The following is a 21,641-nucleotide window of genomic DNA, read 5'->3' as shown; positions in this document are numbered from 1 at the left end:
TTAGGGCAGTGAACAGTCTAGGTTATCAGAAACAGTTATCAGTTGTATGCTGCGAGAAACACAACATGGTCACCAAAATAATGTATTCATGTTATACCCAGTCTCTCTTACACCCAGAAAGCAGAAGTGAAGCTGGAAGGGACAACTATTTTTGCTATACTGATTTGATTTGGTATCTCATCCTAAAACATATGCAGGGTCCTTAGGGCTCAGGTCCATGATCTCTGTCTGTCACTTGTAAAGCCAAGAGTAAAATGCTAACCCATTTGGACCAATGGATCCCTTAGAGCGAGCACAGCACTAGATAGCCAGTCTTCAACTTTTGTTAAAAGTCCATCTCTTGACATCAGAGACATACCTTGAACCATCCTTTCCAAGAGAAGGTGACTGAAAAGGTCATCAGCTGAATAAGTTCAGAGTTTCTGGTTCCTGACTGTGATGGCCCTGTTTGTGAAGACTGATGCCAAACAACTCTCCTTACTGGTACTGCTAGATCTATCATCTGCTTTTGACATGAGTGATCATAATATTCTGCTAGCCCAACTGCAAAGAGTGAGCTGGACAGGATTGTTCTACAGTGGTTCCATTTGTTTCAGTGGTGCTGGGAGAAGATGCATCTGCACCAAGGTCCTCCTCTTTGGTACCTTTTATGGGATGCTTTTGTCACCTGTGTGATTCAGTGTTAAACCATTCAGAGAAGTGATTCAATGGTATGGTCTTCAGAACACTGTAAATCCCCTATTGACATCATCATATCTCCTGATCACCTCTGCAGTTCCACTATCCTAACTGTGATGTCAGAAGGGATGCAACATTAATTCAGATAAATGGATGTACTGTTTGTTAGAAAGGGAAAACATTTAGGGGCGATTCCATGTGCAGTGGCTTTTGTTCTAATACTTCACCTATGAGACATGTCTCCTATTTCACCTGGCTCTGTATTACCACTGATCTGTGGACTGTTTTATCGTCACACTTCTCCACTGACACTGCAGTGACAACGCCACTTTCATCACATTGGCCAGACATGGCTCGGTGTTCAGCACCATCTGCTAAGTGTTGAGCACTCCCAGAGTCCTGCTGATGTCAATGGAGGGGTGAGGGGGGAACCATGCAATCCTGTAGAACCTGTACACTGAATGCAACATTGGTGGTCATATCTTTCATAGTATTTCACTATGTGAATGGTAATAATTCTACTCCCCACATACTAGGTTTGCAGGAGGGTACGTCTACAGTACGGGATTATTCCGATTTTACATAAACCGGTTTTATAAAACAGATTGTATAAAGTCGAGTGCACGCGGCCACACTAAGCACATTAATTCGACGGTGTGCGTCCATGGTCCGAGGCTAGCGTCGATTTCTGGAGCGCTGCACTGTGGGTAGCTATCCCGTAGCTATCCCATAGTTCCCGCAGTCTCCACTGCCCCTTGGAATTCTGGGTTGAGAGCCCAGTGCCTGATGGGGCAAAAATCATTGTCGCGGGTGGTTCTGGGTACAGCCTCACCCCTCCCTTCGTAAAAGCAGCAGACAACCATTTCGCGCCTTTTTTCCTGGGTGAACTGTGCAGACGCCATAGCACAGCAAGCATGGACCCTGCTCAGATCAATACCGCAATAGTGGACGTTGTAAACACCTCGCGCATTTTCGTGCAGTCTATGCTGAACCAGGACCTGCAAAGCCAGGTGAGGAGGAGGTGGCGGCTACGGCAGCGAGGCGACGAGAGTGATGAGGACATGGATACAGAATTATCTCAAACCGCGGGCCCTTGCACTTTGGAGATCCTGCTGGTAATGGGGCAGGTTCTAGCCATTGAACACCGATTTTGGGCCCGGGGAACAAGCACAGACTGGTGGGACCGCATAGTTTTGCAGTGTGGGACGATTCCCAGTGGCTGTGAAACTTTCGCATGCATAAGGGCACTTTCATGGAACTTTGTGACTTGCTTTCCCCTGCCCTGAAACGCCATAATACCAAGATGAGAGCAGCCCTCACAGTGGAGAAGAGAGTGGCAATAGCCCTCTGGAAGCTTGCAATGCCAGACAGCTACCGATCAGTCGGGAATCAATTTGGAGTGGGAAAATCTACTGTGGGGGCTGCTGTGATGCAAGTAGCCAAAGCAATCATTAAGCTGCTGCTACGAAAGGTTGTGACTCTGGGAAACGTGCACGTCATAGTGGATGGCTTTGCTGCAATGGGATTCCCTAACTGTCGGGGGGCGATAGATGGAACCCATATCCCTATCTTGGCACCGGAGCACCAGGGCACCTCGTACATAAACCGCAAGGGGTACTTTTCAATGGTGCTGCAAGCATTGGTGGATCACAAGGGACGTTTCACCAACATCCATGTGGGATGGCCAGGAAGGGTTCATGATGCTCGCGTCTTCAGGAAAACTACTCTGTTTAAACTGCTGCAGCAAAGGAATTACTTCCCAGACCAGAAAATAACAGTTTGAAATGCCTATAGTTATCCTGGGGGACCCAGCCTACCCCTTGATGCCATGGCTCATGAAGCCATACACAGGCAGCCCGGACAGTGGTCAGGAGCTGTTCAATTACAGGCTGAGCAAGTGCAGGATGGTGGTAGACTGTGCATTTGGCCGTTTAAAGGCAAGCTGGCGCACATTACTGACTCGCTAAGACCTCAGCCAAACCAATGTTCCCTTTGTTATTGCTGCTTGCTGTGTGCGCCACAATCTCTGTGAGAGTAAGGGGGAGACCTTCATGGTGGGGTGGGAGGCTGAGGCAAATCACCTGGCCGCTGATTACGCGCAGCCAGACACCAGGGCGATTAGAAGAGCACACCAGGAAGTGGTGCGCATCAGAGAAGCTTTGAAAACAAGTTTCATCACGGGCCAGAGTACGGAGTGACTGCTGTGTTTGTTTCCCCTTCATGAATGCCCCCGCTTTATTGACTCCTTCCCTGTAAGCAACCCACCCTCCCCCTTCGATTACAGCTTGCTTAAGGAAATAAAGTCTCTATCATTTAAAAATCATGTATTCATTATTAAAAAGTAATTATAAAAAGAGGCAGAGAACTGACAAGGTATCCCGGGTGTGGTTTGGGAGGAGCATAAGAGGGAAGGAAACGGCCATTAAATACATTTCAATGTAATGACAGCCTTTTGGTTGGACTGTGCACTGGGGTGGAGTGGGCGGGTGCACGAAGCCTTCCCCCACGTGTTCTTACACGTCTGGGTGAGGAAGATATGGAACACGGTGAGTTGTGATGATGGTTACACAGGGGCTGCAGCGGCACTCTATGACCCCGCTGCTCTTCCTGAAGATCCACCGGACGTTGGAGGATATCAGTTTGATCACGCAGCAGCTCCAGCGTTGCATCCCGCCACCACTGGTCTTCCTGCCTACACCTCTGATCTTCCTGCTGTCACCTCTCATCTCGAGTCTCTCTCCTATCCTCACGTTCGTCCCTCCTATCCTCACGTTGGTCCCTCCTATCCTCACGTTCATTGGCATCTTTCCTGTGCTTTGCTACCATGTTCTTCCAGTCATTCAGATGAGCTCTTTCATTGCGGGTTACTTCCATGATTTCCGAGAACATTTCGTCTCGCGTCTTCTTTTTCCTCCGCCTTATCTGAGAGAGCCTTCGGGATGGAGTAGGGAGGCTTGAAAAATGTGCAGCTGCATGAGGGAGGGAAAAAAGGGAGAGAAGTATTTAAAAAGATACATTTTACAGAACAATGGTTAAACTCTTTCACAGTGAACAACACTATTCACCTTACATAGCACATGTGATTTCACTACAAGGTCGCATTTTGCATCTTAATATTGAGTGCCTGCGGCTCTGGTGTTACAGATCTCACAGACGCAGGTCCGGGCATCACAATTCAGCTTGCATGCGGGCCATGGTAAGCCATTGTCTTTCGACTTCTCCAGCCTTCATATACACAGTGCCCTCTGATGCTTCTTCCTGTTAACATGCAGCAGCAGAAGCCAACCCCGCCATCCAATTCTCTAGGATGATTGCTTTACCCCTCCCCCACCGCTTGGCTGGTATCATGGAAGATCACTGCTAATCACCCCCCTTTCCGCCCCCCACCGCGTGGCTGGTAGCTGGGACGATTCCTGCTAGCCAAACGCAAAAAAGCTTAGCGCTATCCTTCCTCCCCTCCCCCCGCTTGGCTACATGCAAGGAAGGATTTCTTTTAAGCAACAACCCAGTAGGAAAATGGCCATCTCTGTCTCCTTAATTAAATTCCTGAATTTCAACCAGGTTACCATGAACGATATCACTCTGCTGAGGATAACAGAGCGAGATAAAGAATGGATGTTTCTTGAATGCCAGCAATCACCGGCACCATACGCAGCTATGCTTTGTCATGCAATGATACCCGATTACTTGCTACATGCATGGCGTGGTAAAGTGTCCTACCATGGTGGACGGAACAAGGCTGCCTTGCCCAGAAACCTTCTGCAAAGGCTTTTGGAGTACCTCCAGGAGTGCTTCATGGAGATGTCCCTGGAGGATTTCTGCTCCATCCCCAGACATGTTAACAAACTTTTCCAGTAACTTTACTGGCCACGAATGCATCCCAAGCCCTCATGGCAAATCAATCATTAAAAAACCACTTGCTTTTAAACTATGTTTTATATTTACAAAGGTACACTCACCAGAGGTCGCTTCTATGGCTTCACTGTCTGGGCTAGTGGCTTGGGAGGGCTGGGAGGGTAATTCTGTCTGAGTCACAAAAAGCTCCTGGCTGTTGGGGCTAACGGAGTGCTGTGTGCTCGCTGCAAGGTCGTCCTCCTCTTCCTCCTCGTCCTCCTCCTCATCTTCCCCCTCCGCAGAAACCTCAGCCATGGTTGAGATTACAACCCCCACCTCGGAATCCACGGACAGGGGTGGGGTAGTGGTGGCGCAGCCCCCTAAAATTGCATGCAGCTCAGCGTAGAAGCGGCATGTTTTCGGCCCTGACCCTGACCTTCCATTTGCTGGTTTGGTTTTCTGGTAGTCTTGTCTGAGCTCCTTAACTTTCACTCTGCACTGAGTCCCTGGTGTGGCCTTTGGCCATCATAGCCTTGGAAATTTTTTCAAATATTTTTTCATTTTGTCTTTTGGAATGGAGTTCTGTTAGCACTGAATCCTCTCCCCATATAGCGATCAGATCCAGTACCTCCTGTGCGGTCCATGCTGGAGTTCTTTTTCGATTCTCAGGAGACTGCATTGCTACCTGTGCTGATGAGCTCTGTGTGGTCACCTGTGCTGATCACAGCTCCACGCTGGCCAAACAAGAAATGAAATTCAAAAGTTCGCGGGGCTTTTCCTGTATACCTGGCCAGTGCATCCGAGTTCATATTGCTGTCCAGAGCGGTCACACTGGTGCACTGTGGGATACCGCCCGGAGGCCAATACCGTCTATTTGCGGCCACACTAACCCTAATCCAATATGGTAATACCAATTTTAGCGCTACTTCTCTCGTTGGGGAGGAGTACAGAAATCGATTTAAAGAGCCCTTTATATTGATATAAAGGGCCTTGTAGTGTGGACGGGTACAGCGTTAAATCGGTTTAACGCTGCTAAAATCGGTTTAAACGCGTAGTGTAGACCAGGCCGGAGAAATATATCCAACAGGATATTCTCTTATTTTAAAAAAAGTGTTGCCTACTATTTTTGTTATATTAAGCCATATAAATAGACTATTCCTTTCCTTCCATAGGAGTCTTCTGTAATGCCAGTATATTCATCCAATGGAAATTATATCTACTCTACTCACGGCTGTCCCTAAGGGAGGAGTGGGGCCTGAGACATAGGTGCTCACTCCAGCTCCGCCCCCACTCCACCCCTTCCCCCAAGGTCCCACTCCGCCTCCTCCCATCTCCTCCCTGCCTAGTTCCACCCCCTCCCCCAAGAGGCTGTGCCCTTGCTCCTCTCCCCTCCTCCCCAGCACCTCCTGATGCTGTGAAACATCTGATCCGCAGCAGGCGGTAGGCACTGAGAGGGAGGGGGAGGCACTGATTGGTGGGGCCCGCTGGTGAGAAGGAGGCGCTGGGAGAAGGAGGAAGTTCTGGTAGAGGGGCTCCTCCTTGCCCCCCCGCCTGCTTGCCGCTCGCCTCCCCGTTCTCCTCCTTCTCACCCCGCTCACCCATCCTCAAAGCATGGGGACTGGGCGGTCACCCTGATTCTCCGTAGGACAGCTCTGACTCTACTGTTATAGTGTCAATAGAAACTTCATTTGCTGTTATTGACCAAAGGAAATTACATTTAAAAAGTTACAACAATGTTAAAACTTACCAGACTCTAAAAATGAAGGAAAATCAGAATCAAGGCATAAACTGTCCTTTAACTACCATACTGCTGGCTAACATACCTGGTAAGTGGGGCAAAACATACTGCCTGTGCTGCCCCATGCATCAGGTACGTCACTTTTGAAATACTGACATTCCAGAGCATCAGCACTTCAGAGCATGCTGTTGCTGTCTGCAGAGAAGTTGCATGTGAAGGCCAGAAAAAAAAAGATTAACTCACCCTGTTGAACCTATGCATTGTACCAGATGTTGTAAGATACCTACCATATGAGCAAGCACACTGTTCTGAGACCACGGCAATACTTAGGGACAGAGGGATGAGTTAATGATGGAGTGAGAGCCTTCACTCCAAATTTCCTTGTTTCAATCACTTAAACATCAGCAGAACTTTTATTGTAATGTTTAATTTCATGCACAATATACAATTCAGTGAAGCACTATGAATGGCTGTTTCAAAATGCAGTAGACAAACAGGAATGACATCATTTCCTCACTCTATTTTGAGAAGTTTCGTTATATAAAAGTGGACACCAAATTAAGTTGTCTAAAAATATTATATCGGGAAAAATACATGATAATGAATCTTTATTCTTATACAGGAAATGCATTAGAAGCACACTGGATATACTAACAGAACACACACATTTAAATATCTTCCAGAATAACAATCACGAGTAGATTGCAAGGTGTTCAAATATTAATTTCCTCCTAATTATAATCCCCATCAATTCTTGATGAGAAATAAAATGGCTTTAATGAAAAAACAACAACTCCCACCACTCTGCTAACCTACATGAGAGATAGCAAAATGTCTTATTATTTTAGCTTGAAAAATCTTACCTCTTACAATAAGGTCAGCTGAAGCTGAGGAGTTGTCAACAATTGTCTGTGCTGTGCACGTGTATCTTCCAGCATGCTGCAGCTGTACATTTTTAATACGCATTTCACCATTGTTCTTTATCTGTTACAAAAATCATATCATTTAGATTAATAATTTTCTTATATATTTGTAATACACACACACCCACACCCACCACCCCTCTATCATTTGATATACAGTGATTGTCACTCATGATTAACAAGTGCTCACTTTCAGGACAGAAAGGAGACGATTACATCTCTCAAAGAAATGCTTGATTTATTTCTATTGTAGCAGTGGAAACTATTCAGTATTTCTTGAAAAGTTGTTGCTTTTTAATAGAGCTGAAAATCCAAATGTTCTGAAACTAAAAACTTTTTCAATATTGCACTTAGTGCACATGTACCAGGTGCTTGTACACTACCACATGAAAACAGTGGTTTACAATAGTTTTAGCCTAGAATTTTGCATGCTTCACTTTTAAGTTATTTTCCAATATTACTTAAATTATTGTGGAATTAAGCATAGATACAGAAAAAACCCAGCAGTGGATAACACCACAAACTATATCCATGTCAGAAAAGATCTGCTCCATATATTGGCCCAGATCAGGCCCCAGAAATATTCGTACGGATCAGCTGCCTCCATGGCACTATCTTCTGCCTCCTTGGGATGCCAGAATGAGAGGATAAGCCTGTTCAAGACTTAGAGGCTACACTGCCCTCTCAATAGCATCACATTTGGCTAAAGATCTCCAGGCTGTATCACCTTTACATGGAAACCCACCTTCACACAGAAACCCTCCATACTGGGAGCCAGCACCCAGTGGGGGCTCCGCTGACGGCCGAGCAGGGGGAGTGGCCGGCCTCATGCACTACATCTTCACCCCGCCACCAGCTTTGCAAACCCACCCCCATAGTCGGCCACTGGACCCCGCACTCACCACTGGTGGACGAGTGGCTAGCAAGTAGGGATCTGGCCAGCAGCAGGACCCGCCAGTAATGATGTTGGGGAGACAGAAAATATGGGACGATTTGCCTGTTTTTAAGAAAAAGTCAGGACACCTACAGAAGGGCTTAAACACAGGACTGTCCCTTTAAAAACGGGACGTCAGGTCACCCTATTGTTTCCTACTAACATACAACAGAACCTGTATACAGGTAATAGTCATATGGTGTATAAAGCAACACACATCTATGAAGAGTACACAGTGTAAACAATGAGTATACAATGAGTGATTACTGGTAAAAGTATACTACAAATACGCAAATGGCATAAAATGTTCAGTAGTTGATATTACTTATCTATATGATTTTATATCTCATTGTTTTTGGTCTCAGAAACAATATTATAGAAGTACATAATACTTGGTATTTTAAGCCCTCAGCACTTCAAATATGTAGTTACTGAACAGGGCAATTATTTATTCGCATCACATGTGTAAGATCAAACAAAATGAATGATAACATTTTGTTTTAAACATTTTTTTTTTGTTATCTGCCTCAGGGGGAAAAATGAAATGTATGTACATTCCCTCCTCCCTCATCCTGTATAACTACCTTTGCTCTCTCTGGAGTAGCCTGCAGCTTTCCTCACAATCCCAGACAAATAAGAGTAAACGGACCCACTTGTAATACCTGCCAACAGCTCTCCCTGGCCATCTAGTAAGGGATCTGCTATGACAATCAGGCTCACACACATCCTCTCACAATCTGCAAACCACACATACACTATCTTTGCACTGTGCTGCATAGCCTATCGTCTTCTCAGCGTAACTCCCACTTACTTTAAACTGGAATCAAGCAGGTTTATGGAGAAAAGACTAGAACTAAAATTCCTCCAGATAATGTTCTGGAAGTCTTACTCCTTTGAATCTGTTCATGCAACCATTCAGTCTGTGTGACACAAAGTCAGCCTAGAACAAACTGCCTCTACTTTTTTTCTGCCTAAAATGAAAGTTGAAAAGGGGGTTTCTGGGTGAATATTTTTTGTCAGAAATTTTGAGCTGATTTTTATGTTTCATATTATTGCACCATAAACTAGCTTTTTTTCACTGAAAAGTGTTAATTTTACATTTGCATGTTAATAGATCATTAAACTGATAGTGTAATATCTCAGCTTATGTAAGGACAGTATAATTATAAGATAGCAAATCCAGATGTTAGCATGGAAAGTTGACTTCTGTCTCCACAGGATAAACATAGTAATTCTAAACAAAATTTAATTCAAAGAGCAAGAGTTATGAATGAAAATGGTATAAATATACTAATCTGCAGTGAGACCTCGCAATAACATTTTGTAGGAAGTGAGATTTTTACTAAGGTTCGCATAGGTAAGTTATGTGAATGACAGAATGTTTCATGCAACGTTATCTACTAAACACAGCAATGTAGAAACAACCTCTTAAGCAGGCTCAGGCCCTGAGAGTCCTTTTCAGCATTAATCTCAGACCACAACTACTATAGCTCTTCTCAACTATCACTGTGGATATGTCTAGACTACCCGCCGTATCGGCAGGTAGCGATCGATTTCTCGGGGATTGATATATCGCGTCTCATCTAGACGCGATATATCGATCTCCGAAAGCGCTCCCGTCGACTCCGGAACTCCACCAGCATGAACGGCGGTAATGGAGTCAACATGGGGAGCTGCGGACGTCGATCCCGCGCTGTGAGGACGACAGGTAAATCAATCTAAGATACTTTGACTTCAGCTACGCTATTCTCGTATCCCCAGTGTAGACCAGCTCTGTGTTTTGTTATATTTTATATTTACAATCCATAGCCTTCTTCACCACTTGCTTCTGGGAAAGAGTACAGTACTAGTAGCAGCCAAACCTGCCTACTTCTCTCTTCCTACAGGCTTCTTACTCTCCTGTAGCTCTTTCTTCCTTTCTGCTTATATATAGTCCTAGCCGCTGGGGATACTTCCATCCAATTAGACCTTCAGTTGTATCTCCAGCAGCTAATTGGGCTTCTCTTCCAACTGCCTGTCTTTCAATTAATATAACCTGGTGGGGAGTTGAGTGACAGGGTGCTGAGCTAGCTCCTGAGTCAGGACACCCTGGTACACAAGCATTTCTGACTCTGGCACAAAATCCTACTCTTTTAGTTACCTTAAGAATTTTATTTCACTATTTCATTGTGGTCTGACTTTTTATTATGAACTAAGTAGTGGATACTGCTCTTTCATGGAATCTACTTCTTTTTCAAAGTTACTATTATTAAATGCATTACTATGTTCAATGGGTGTACTTGACCAAAAAATGTATTTTATTCAGGCAAAACTCCTACTGACTTCAAGAGTAAAACACAACGTATTCAGAAAAATTCTCCAGGACTCTATGATCCATTAATGAGATTGTAAAATAAATGGAATCCATGCACTCATTTTGTGCATTTAAAAGTACATTAAAAGAACTATGAGGTCAAAGTCAAGCGTTCAAAAGTTAGGAAAAGACATAATTAAGACTGCCTGTTTAACCTTAATTTACCCCGTTTGTGCATATTATAATACACTTTTTAATTCCATGAACACATACTATTTTGTTCACAGTACCTCTGCCTCATTCACTGAACAGGATGGACAAGTACTCACTGAACGAGAAGCTATTCTATATTTTGTTATATCTTGCTTGTTCAATGTGTGGGCCAAGCCTTATTTGCTGATTATTATTCAAATCCTGCTCTAAAGAAAGAATTATTAATTTTCCTCACTATAGTATCTGAGTACTTCACAACCATGAATGAATTTGTTTTCAAAACACACTTGTCAGGTGAGGTGGTAGTTTTATCCCCATTTTAATGAGGAGAAATTGAAGCACAGAGAAATGAATATAAAATGTGTTCACTAATTATGGGTAATAATCAAAGGCTAATAACTTTGCCAAATTTGGGACTTGTTTAGATGAACAGCAAAAGGTATATCCCTGCCACAGAGACAACCCCCCTGCGAATTTTCAAGTCTCTGCTCCAAAACATGGAGGTCATAGAGTTTCACAACCTAACAGCTATAAGAATTGTTTTTTAACATGGGAAAAATAAGGTATTTCCCACTTAACCTGGTTCTCAGTAATGACTAAACCATTTTTGCTGAAACTTTCCAAAAATATTCAGCCTGAGGTAGACACTTGGCATTTCAGCTCATATGGTTAAATTTGGCAAAATTATGACCAACTGAAAACAGGCTTTTATAATGGGAAGTATCAGTCAACCTTAACTAGATGCATTGTTATCTGCAGCATCTATAGTAATTTCATTTAAACATATACATTATATACACACACACACACACACATATATATACACACATTGTGAGTAAAATACTGCTCTTTAACACCAGTCAAAATCCAACAACAGGAGTTGCACCTGCAAAACACTGTAAAACATGGACCTCCCTAAACAGACACAATTATGCACAATATTTTATGTTAAATAATACATGTGCACAATGTTTAAAAATAATTCATTTATTTGCAGATACTAGTTTGCAAATGTATCCTGTAGCTTATTTAGAAAAGGATTAATGAAGTAAATCACAGCATTACACATGTTAGTCTTTAAATTATTTTCATAAAAACCCTAATTATCCTTTCAAAATATATCTAAAGTTCTTTCATGCAAGGTAAAATGTTACAAAAGATTAACAGCTGGATTGATATCACGCCACATTGGAATGATTAACATTTAACTCTCCTAACTCACTCCAGATTGTTCAGAAACTGCATTTTCCTATGGAAAACAAACACTGAAATAGCTCCTTGCAATCATGAAACTTCACAGTCAGAAGCATAGTGGCAGCATTCAAAATAAAAAAAACATATGTAAAAACCAATTTTGGTAGAATTACATTTAGAGGTAATGGTTATTTGTGGTTTTTTTCTCATCAAAATGTTAGGGAAAGGTATAAACCTTCAATGCAACCAAAAATTGTTTGGGATTCCATATGGTTCTGAAGTTAGAAATGCTTAAGCAGTTAACACCACAGTGGATGTAATGGACACTTACAAGGCCTAGGTTTATGTCTCTTGACTGAAAACAAAAAATAAAATGTAAACATTTTGTAAATACTCTGAAACAAGAACGTCAGCTGAGAACAGCCATACGTGGAGATCAAAATGACAAAGGAGAAATTTATAGCAATTTGGAAAGAAGAAGTGTAAGAGGAGTTGGGATAGAATACAGGTATACAAAAGAAAAGTAGAGAGGTCTCTTATCGGGAACCTCCAGTGATAAAAGAACAAACAAGCCAGTGAATTAAACTAACATGCAGCAAAAATTTAAAAATAACTTTTGGGGGGTGAAACATAGGAACTCTCTCTTTAAGGACGCTACTGAAGTAATCAATTAATTGGGTATAAAGGAGGATTACACACATATGGAAAAGAATAGCACATGAAGTTAGTTCTATACTTCACTGGCATCTAGTGTGAAGAAGGAACTCCAGTTCACAATGTAGTAAATTCGCGTTCCATGTGCAGTATTGATTCTCCTCTGAAGCATCGGCATTAGCCATAGTCAAGTAGTCTAGATGGACTATTGGTACGTTCCAGTATATTAATTCTTGTTTTCCTACAATCCATACTCTAAATCTAATTAGCACCATTATTGCTTTTAATTGTTATTAAATTAACACCTATAAGCACTTTTCCATTCACTAACATTACAGGCCTGATTATCCCCTTTGCCAGTGTGGGTGGAGGATAGACATGCCAGGTGAATCTGGATTGATGCCAGTTTTGTAACATATGTTCCCTTTTCCCATGGCAGCTCCTCCATGAGTGCTTCATGGTGATCACTCCACAGGCTCTCCAGAGTAGTGTTTCCCCACAGTATATGAGTATTGCATAAATTAACACTGACTGGTTCCAGACATCAACTCCTCTTTCCTTGTCATGCCTGACCTGTGCTGCCCAAGGGGGTGAATGGACAAATACCATTGTTCTATGGAAGTGAGAGAGGACAACTGCCCCACCCTCCCGATGAAACAATGGAGGAAACTCTTGGCATTATCAGTTCCCTACATTAAAAATAAACTTACAAACAACAAAACCCGTCCAGAAAACCTCAAGGCTGAGCCTAAACTTTATTCGCTTTTAACATATCCTGGGAGGAATCATGTAGACCATGAATCTCTGAGCATCACCTGTTTTGCAAATACACATAAGCAAAACTTGTTCCAAACCACACAGCTTTGGTCTCAATTGCATAGCTCAGAATTCACATGATCTAATCATATTGCTCCTTCCATTCAATATATTTAATTTTTTTCCTAATCGTATACATTAATTCGAATACATTTAAGTTTATAATTATATCATTAAACATTTTACATAATGTTTTATCTGCTGACCCACAGTAATAACCTTCTGTAAATTTTCCTTATATATTATGGCAAATGGCTCAGTGCTGAAACTCTAAAAAATGTGGAGATAAAAATGTGATCTACCCAGAAAATAAAGAAAATGCATACACTTGATATCTCTCTTTCTCTATGAAGCTCTCCTGAACCAAGCTTTTTGTAGTTGGTGATAAAGCTTTCCATACCTCAACAGGAGCCTAGGTTCTCAGTGGTAAAAGGAAAGCTTACACAGCAAATAAAGAACATGGACATCAGCAGATTCTATCCACAAATTAGATATGAATGCTTTGTATGTTTTCACTCAAAACCTCAGCTTGGCTGGGTTACAAACTGCCTCCGACAATACAGAGAGAGCTGAATCACAGACTGGAAATTGTGATAGCACTACTCAGGGATGTTCCAAAGTGTATATGCGGTTCACCACCCAAATATTTGCCAACTTTAAAGCAAAAGACTTTCATCATATGAGCCCTGTACTTATGCTTTTAGACTATAAAAGCATGCCAAAGGCAAAAAATATCTCTGTGTGATGTACACTCTTTCTGAGACGTGATGCTCTCTAAAGACCTTTCCCACTTTGTTAACCTTTTGACTGCTGTCAGAGTGTGCCCAAAGGTGAATGCAAATCCTTCACAGTACCTCTGGTCATCTGACCGAAGAAAGGATTCATCCCTGAAGGAACATCAGATCACAAGAAAAGACTTCATCCCAGGATGCAGCTGACTTGATGTTTGGCACTAACAAAGCTAATTTGGAGGAACTATAAAAATCCAGTGAGTATAGTAAATCAGAAGCAGTGGGCAAAGTTTTCAAATTTGCGTCCCCAAAATTAGGCATGCGAGTTTCAGAGGTTCTGAAGAAGTACCCTGAATATACAACAGATAACAGGTAATTCAGAAAAGAGGAGTCAGTTTAGCCAGGCCTTGCTGTCTCCTCTCTTTGCAAAAGCCTAAAAGATCTTCTTAACATCTGTAAATCTTTTCATTGTGGACAAAAATATTAAATGAAAATGAGTTTCCCTGAATTCCCTTGTCCCAGCAAAGGGTGACGAGAAATGGCAAAGATATCCATTTGCACTATAATAAATACAAACAGCACATACTTCAACAGTTGTGGCTACTTGTCCTGATAGTGTAAGCTGTGATTACAGTCACTTTTCTGATTCCTTGTTCTCAAAAGACACAGGGACAAAATCTACTGAGATTTACACCAGTGCAATCTCATTGTCTGGGTCTCATTAGCAGAAGAATTTGGTTCATTCTGGTTTGTAAGAGATATCTGGCATGCGAGTTAGGGGTAACTAAAAATCAGCAGTCTAATGATAGGGCTCACACAGAAGGACCTCATCCTTCAAAGGCCCTATATTTATACGAGAAGGAAGTATGGTGCTAATTCTACCCTTGATATGTGGACTAGGAAATATTTCCAACAAATATATTATTCTTCCCCCTTCATACATTCCACTACTTCTGGTGCCAGAAGACATCTGGGAAGCTATGCTTGTACTGGTATCACTGTGATAAGGTGTCCTGTTACTTCATTTTCAAGAAAGAAAATAGGTCAGAAGCTGAATATGCTTTTACGAAAGGCTCATGTTCCTAGTAACCCGTGGGTGGAAGATATAAACTAAACTGCTAACTAGATTTCTGAGTGGAGTTAAGGACATATGCCTTTCTGAGCTCAGGCTTGCCAAAACAGGCATGACACATGGATTCTTGTAGTCCTCAAAATCTCACAAACACATTGATTACAAAGATACAGTGAGCTGTTTTTTCAGGAAATTGTTTTCTCCCCAGAGCAGCAGTTGGCACGTTTCTAACTTCCACTGAATCGACAAAGTTTTATTGTTTTGGAAACAGCATTGCAGATTAATGTGTTTCTTCGGTGTCTCCCGTCTTAGCTAACTGCTTGTTTATCCCACCCTCAGCACCGTATCTACTGCTTTCCTTCTCCTGCTTGCTCTTAACCATTGACTCAATTCCTCTCAACCCATGCCTACCCCCCTATTGTCATGTTCCTTAAAAATTCCAGGTTTTGCCCAAAATTTGACCCAGCCTGGGCAGAAACAAATGACTCCAAACTCACCTGTATGTGTGGAGGGGGGGGGGGGAAGAGAGAGGGCTGATGACAAAAGTTTATTGGAAATCACCTTTAGAGAGTCTCAGAACTCCTTTAGAGACAGGGATGTAGATCATCTGATCTGCCTGACCATGCCTTAATCAGCCACTGTCTGCTCTCTTAAACTATTTAACAGCTTTCTTCTGCCAACAGCTCAATATTGCTCTGAACATGCTTGCTGTGCCTCTGGTTCTCATTCTCATCCCAATCCACGCATCCCCACTTCGTAAACTAGCTTCTCTGTATACATTTTCCATTCCCTTCATTTTAAAACTCTCCTCCACAAACTTCCAATGTTTTTGCTCAGTGCAAACCTTGGACATACTTCAGCAGAGCAGTCTAATGCACCCTGCTGTCCTCTGCAAAGTGGTATACAGAGAATGTAATTAAAAACTTTAAATTCAAAATACTTTCCCCCCATCTTTTTTGGTGCAACGCAGTTTGTTATCTGAATAAGCAGACAATTATAAAATAACACTGGGTCTCTACTTAATGCAATGTTATATGAGAAATGGATAGCTGCACAAAACAGCATTGTCTACCATGTCCTCCCAAGGAGCCACTGCTGTCTGCAAATCATAATCTAAATTACAAAAATGAGCAGATACCATACAATTCTCATCTAATAACAATTTTACAGTCCAAGTTACACTGCGTGGTTTACAAAGAAATCTGTAACAACAAATTTCACTTTTTCTCATATGCTGGCTCCATCTGTCCATGACCTACTTCTTACTCTTTGTGTTTCGTATTTAGCAACTAATGACTGATAAGAGCACTGGACTGGGACTCAAGAAACTTGGGTTCTATTCCTTGCTCTTCCTGTTATGACCCTAAGCAAGTCACTTCACCACTCTGTGCCTCCATATCTCAATCTGTATAATGGGCATAATACCTCCTCTGTAAAGTGCTTTGAGAATTATGGATGAAAAGCATTATATAAGAGTTAGGTATTATTATCATCATTATTCTACGAAGCAGGTACATCACAGCCAACAACAATGCAGGCTTCCTCATACTACTCTGCCAATGTGATTTCCTCCTAAAGGGACCAGTTCCAGTTCATTTAGTTCTTGACCTGTCAGCTGAGCTTGCCAGGAGAGAAGTGCCAATGGCTACAGCAGTTTTTTGTGATGTGGATATTTACTAGAAACTTGAGAACTGAAACAACCAACTAATTTCACATAGGCCAGTAGGCATTTCTTTTCTTGATGCATATTACCTCTTTCCTCCTAGTACAATTTAGCCCTTACATCACATATATGTAGCACACCTAACGACTCAGGTGGGATTGTCACATATAGCTCTTAGGAGCATACATTCTACCTTTGTCCACCTTGAAGAAGACTTAGCAGGAGAAATAAGAAGAGACACAGAGGACAGATACAGAAGAAGGGGATAGCATTACATAGCTATTAGGTATTCCGTATATGCTCTAGAAGACTGAAAACCTTTATGTGCTTTCAGATTGTGGAGAGGGCTTGGGTGAATTAATTAATATTTGTATGAAAAAATGTTTTTGAGAAAACAGTAAAGTACAGATGCCCCTGACTTACGCAATCGTTCCGTTCTGGAACGCCTTGTGTAACTCGAATTTTGTGTAAGTCGGAAACGTATACCCATACGTTACGCAAATATTTCTGCAACTTGAAAATCCTATTTCTGGTTTATGGAACTTTTACCGTAAGTGCGAATTTGCGTAAGTTGGGTCTTGCGTAACTCAGGGAGTGTCCGTAAAGATAATTGATGTGAAAGATGATCAAATATACCACGTCTGAAAAACCTGGGCTGGAATTCCCTAGCAGGCAGGGGAATTCCTTTGCAAAGTTTCAATTCCAATTCTATAATAGAAGATCTATGCTTGGGCATTTGAGATATGGGGGTGGATTGAGTTAGTTGAAGAAATTAGTTAAAAATAAAATTCTATACAACTCTTTGCATAAGCTAAGGTGCACAGAGGCTGATATATGGAGGAGGAATAAATTGCAATTGCTGGCAAGGTAATTAGCTGGCAGATGTTAAGAAAGGATAGACAGAATGATTTGCCAGCCTTTCAGGATAAACTGGAGACAAGATGGATCAAATCAGGAACTTTATACCCTTTAAGGTGGTCCTACCCCTGAAGGGACTGAGATTAGAGCCACTATATTCAATACAGGCAATATCTGCCACAAGGACCAGACATGCTGCCTGAGGAAAGAAGGGCTAAAAATCACTCACACATCAATACTGCTCACTGCGATATAACTTTACCACATGAACGGAAAAGTCCTGCAACATACTTTCAACGTGGGCTCATAATACTCAATAAGCATTATTAAACATGAAAAATGTTTAAAAACACTATTAACATCACCTCTATTTAGTCCAATTAGTGGCTGCCATCTTTGAAACTTCCCTTCTGAGAATGGGAATACAATGCCTCTTTTGAAGCTTCCAATTCTTATGCATTTAAGTAGTTAAAAAAAAAGAAAAAAAAGATGACAACGGAGGTCCCAAAGCGGCTATAGGCATACTATCTCAGAAGAAGCCATTACAAATGACAACCATATGTTCTTCTGATGAGACCACTTACAAGGATACATTTCTTCTTCAAAAACTTTAAACCAAGCAGCAGCAAATTCTCTATACACCTCTGATGAACCCAATTTAGCAGCCTCCATATTGAAATACTTCACTGACAATTGCGAGAATCCTTCCGACACAGAGCTTTCACAGGAAGTGATCACAAAGCATTACACAGCTTGCAAGTTGTCAAAACTCAAATGTAGGGGACTGCTCTTCAAAGTGTGTAGCCAGTGGCCAATAATTGATTTCCCTGCCGAACTCAGGGCAGTTCTCCAAATTAACAGGTTGGCTGGTGGATGCAAAATGACCAGCAGCCAAGCTGTGGTGTGTGCACCTGGTGAATTTTAGATTTTTAATACAAATAATAATTTTCTTGGGCTCAAAACCACCATGATAAACCCACCTTTTGGATACAGTAACACTACAAACAGTGGTGGGAGAACCTCCAAAGTTCAGCGTTCAGCTAAGTACCCACATGTTGAGACCTTATCTAAAGTAGTCGAGACCCCATGCAACACTTTGAGCCTCTGTTCTAATTCCCACACAACCTTCATCCCAAACAGAATTCCCATGTCCTCAAGCTGTCTTCTTGAAAGGAGGCCCCAGAGTCCGCTAGCCTCTTCCGCTGTGTTCAGTGGGCAGGTGGCAAACCCATCTCACCTCTTTCATAAATTACATCAATGCTTATTTCTTATACACACTTTTCACCAGTAGATCTTAAAGTGCTTCACAATCTTGAATGTATTTATCCTCACAACACCTTTGTGAGGTAGAGAAGCATTACTATCCCCACTTTACAGATGTGGAACTGAGGCACAGAGAGGGTAAGTGACTTTCCCAAGGTCACAGAGGAAGTACATGGCACAGCAGGGAATTGAACCCAGGTATGGTATCCCATGTTCTACACTAGCCACTGGACCATCTGTCCTGCCCACGTGGTCCATAATTCCAGGGGCTATACATATCTGATCTCTCTCTTACTAGGTACTCTATATCCTTTCCCTAATGCATTTGCTCTCCTCTTGTCCCCAAGGTCCCAGGGGAAGGCAGACGCACAACACCACTCCCGCTCACACTCACCTACTCTGCTAAGCAGGTAGGAGGTGTTTGCTGAGTGCCCCCCCTCCCCTCTTCTACCTGCTTCACCTCTGCTTTGCATTCAGAGCCAGAGGAATCACAAAAGGAGTAACTGAGGCAGGGAGAGGGGGGCAGTCACTAGCTAGGCTTCCACTAATAAAAGCAACCCCTAGTGGCAGGAGTCCAGAGTTGACTTAAAAAAACAAGACAGCAAATGCCCCAGCCCCTGGGGCTCTGCATACTTGTGATGACTGCGGACATTCTCAGCCAGATGGGACTGTTGACAGACAAGGTATAAAAGACACAATGAAGACCACAAATGTATGTGGGATTTGTTTCTATAGCCTCAGTTTCCAGATTCAGCATTTCTTACTTTAAAAGTACGAAATCACCAAGGTGTTGAGGGAGAGTAAATTTTGGTCTAAAAGGAGCCATGGATCTCATAATGAAATACACCTTACAGATAGTGTCTGGGATTTACAAAGAGTGAATGGGAACTGAGCCCCTTAGTCTCCTTTGGAAATCCCAGTGTTAATGTTAGATATGTGCAGGGCAGGAAAAAGACCATATGCCCGCAACAATCCAATTTTCTAAGTTTATCTCAGCCTCCACTTCCTATGTCATTATGTCTTTCAGTCCCCTCTCTCTTAAAAATGGCTCAAAACTCTTTAGAGCATTTAAATCCAAACATATATTCCATATTTTAACTCTTCTGAATAAAGCTGATCTGCCAGATTATCTCAACAAGTTTATGAATTTATCTGTAGCAATCTAGTTTAGGTTTTATTAAAGAAAAACAGAGGTGAGAAAAATATCAGATCTACTGTCATCTAAGGCCTTGTATACACATTTCCAATTTTGTCCACAGAAGTCAGGTTTCATCAACAAAACAGTGTAGACACTTCCATGCTCCTCCTTCTGACAAAACTCTCCAACTTTGCTGACAAAATAAAACCACCTCCACGAGAGGCAGAGAGCTTTTTGTGCAAAGTTATATTGACAAAGTGTCAGCGTAGACCCCATGCTTGGTTATGTCGCTGTAAATGGCCTCCAGGACATGTCCCACAATGCCCATCCCGACCACTCTGGTCAGCAGTTTGAACTCTGCTGTCCTGCACCCAGGTACTCAGGCCTCTGCCCTGCCCCTTTAAAGGCCCAGGAATTTTTGAAATTCCACTTCCTGTTTGCTTGGCATGGAGAGCTCACATCGCATCTACTCAGGTGACCATGGCAGCTCCACACAGCAAATGCGCTTCTGCTTGGAACATACATGAGCTGTTGGATCTGGTGGGTCTGTGGGGAGAGGAGGCTGTGCAGTCCCACCTCTGCTCTAGCCACAGGAACGTCAATACCTAAGTCGGATTTCTTGTGGTTTGATGAATAAGGGCTATGAATGGGGCATGCAGCAGTGCCATGCGAAGATAAATGAGCTGAAGCAGGTGTACTAGAAGGCAAGGGAGGCAAACAGTTGCTCTGCTGCTGCGCCAAAGACCTCCTGCTTCTATAAGAAGCTGGACAGCATCATTGGTAGTTACCCCACATCCACCTCCAAGAGTCCTGTGGATACACAGTGGACTGAAACCCGAGGATAAAGTCGTGGATGAGGAGGTGGAGTTGGAGGACGATGTGAAGCACATGGCATGGTCATCCAATGGCGCAGCAACTCAGGACCTCTTTTCCATTCTGAAGGGATCTAGTCAGTCCCAGCAGTCCATCTATGGTGCGCATGATGTAGGAGAGGTGAGTGGTCTTTTTGAGTTGGTGCTGCTCGGTTATATGAGGTAGAGTTATCCTTTGCTCTGTATATTCTAGAAGTGGGTGAAGGGATAGAAATGTACAAGACTAGCTGTGTTCGCGTGTGCTCCACATTCCCCAGTGCAGCTAAGTAGTGTGGCAGAACAGTGTGTTAATGCACACAAAGATTTGACAGGAATCCTCCAGAGAGATCTCTAGGAAACTTTCCTGGAGGTACTCGCCAATCCTCTGCCGAAGGTTTCTTGGCAGAGCTGCTTTGTTCCTTCCCCCATTGTAGGAAACTTTCCCGTGTCAATCACCTGTGCCGGGACCAAAGCAGCACAGAGGCAAGCAGCATAGGGCCCAGGTCTAAAACCATACACGTGCAGGATATGCACCCTTGCACACCCTCAGGAGTGAGATATTAGCTATGATAACTCTTTCTGTGGAAAATGGTAGCAGAATTTACAACATTGTCCCTAGTTGCCTGCACTGATCTCCCTAAAAAAAGACCACCTAGATCTTTGCCCCATCTTGAACGCCCAATCCCCACACAGGCCGAACTCACCATGTTGAAGGTGTTTGCCAAAATGTGTGCTTTTCATGGGACACTGAGAAAATGATTCATATGTTAAAAGAGGTGAATTTTACT

At 42.6% G+C, this 21,641-nt stretch overlaps 1 protein-coding gene across 2 annotated transcripts in view; it reads right to left on the bottom strand.

Annotated features, from left to right (window-relative positions):
- CNTN1 (contactin 1) overlaps positions 1-21,641 on the bottom strand; it is a 434,418-nt gene that overhangs the window by 90,087 nt on the left and 322,690 nt on the right. For both annotated transcript variants that reach the window (XR_007772052.1, XM_050936109.1), the window contains exon 15: positions 7,114-7,234. Coding sequence is in view for 1 of the 2 variants with exons in the window: in XM_050936109.1 (XP_050792066.1) it covers positions 7,114-7,234 (121 nt within the window). In the remaining variant the exon portion in view is untranslated. The remainder of the gene's footprint in view (positions 1-7,113; positions 7,235-21,641) is intronic.

The sequence above is a fragment of the Gopherus flavomarginatus genome, chromosome 1, assembly GCF_025201925.1.
Source record: "Gopherus flavomarginatus isolate rGopFla2 chromosome 1, rGopFla2.mat.asm, whole genome shotgun sequence".
Taxonomy (NCBI): domain Eukaryota; kingdom Metazoa; phylum Chordata; order Testudines; family Testudinidae; genus Gopherus; species Gopherus flavomarginatus.
Note: the sequence above shows the minus strand (reverse complement) of the source record. Positions and strands in the feature narration are given on the sequence as shown.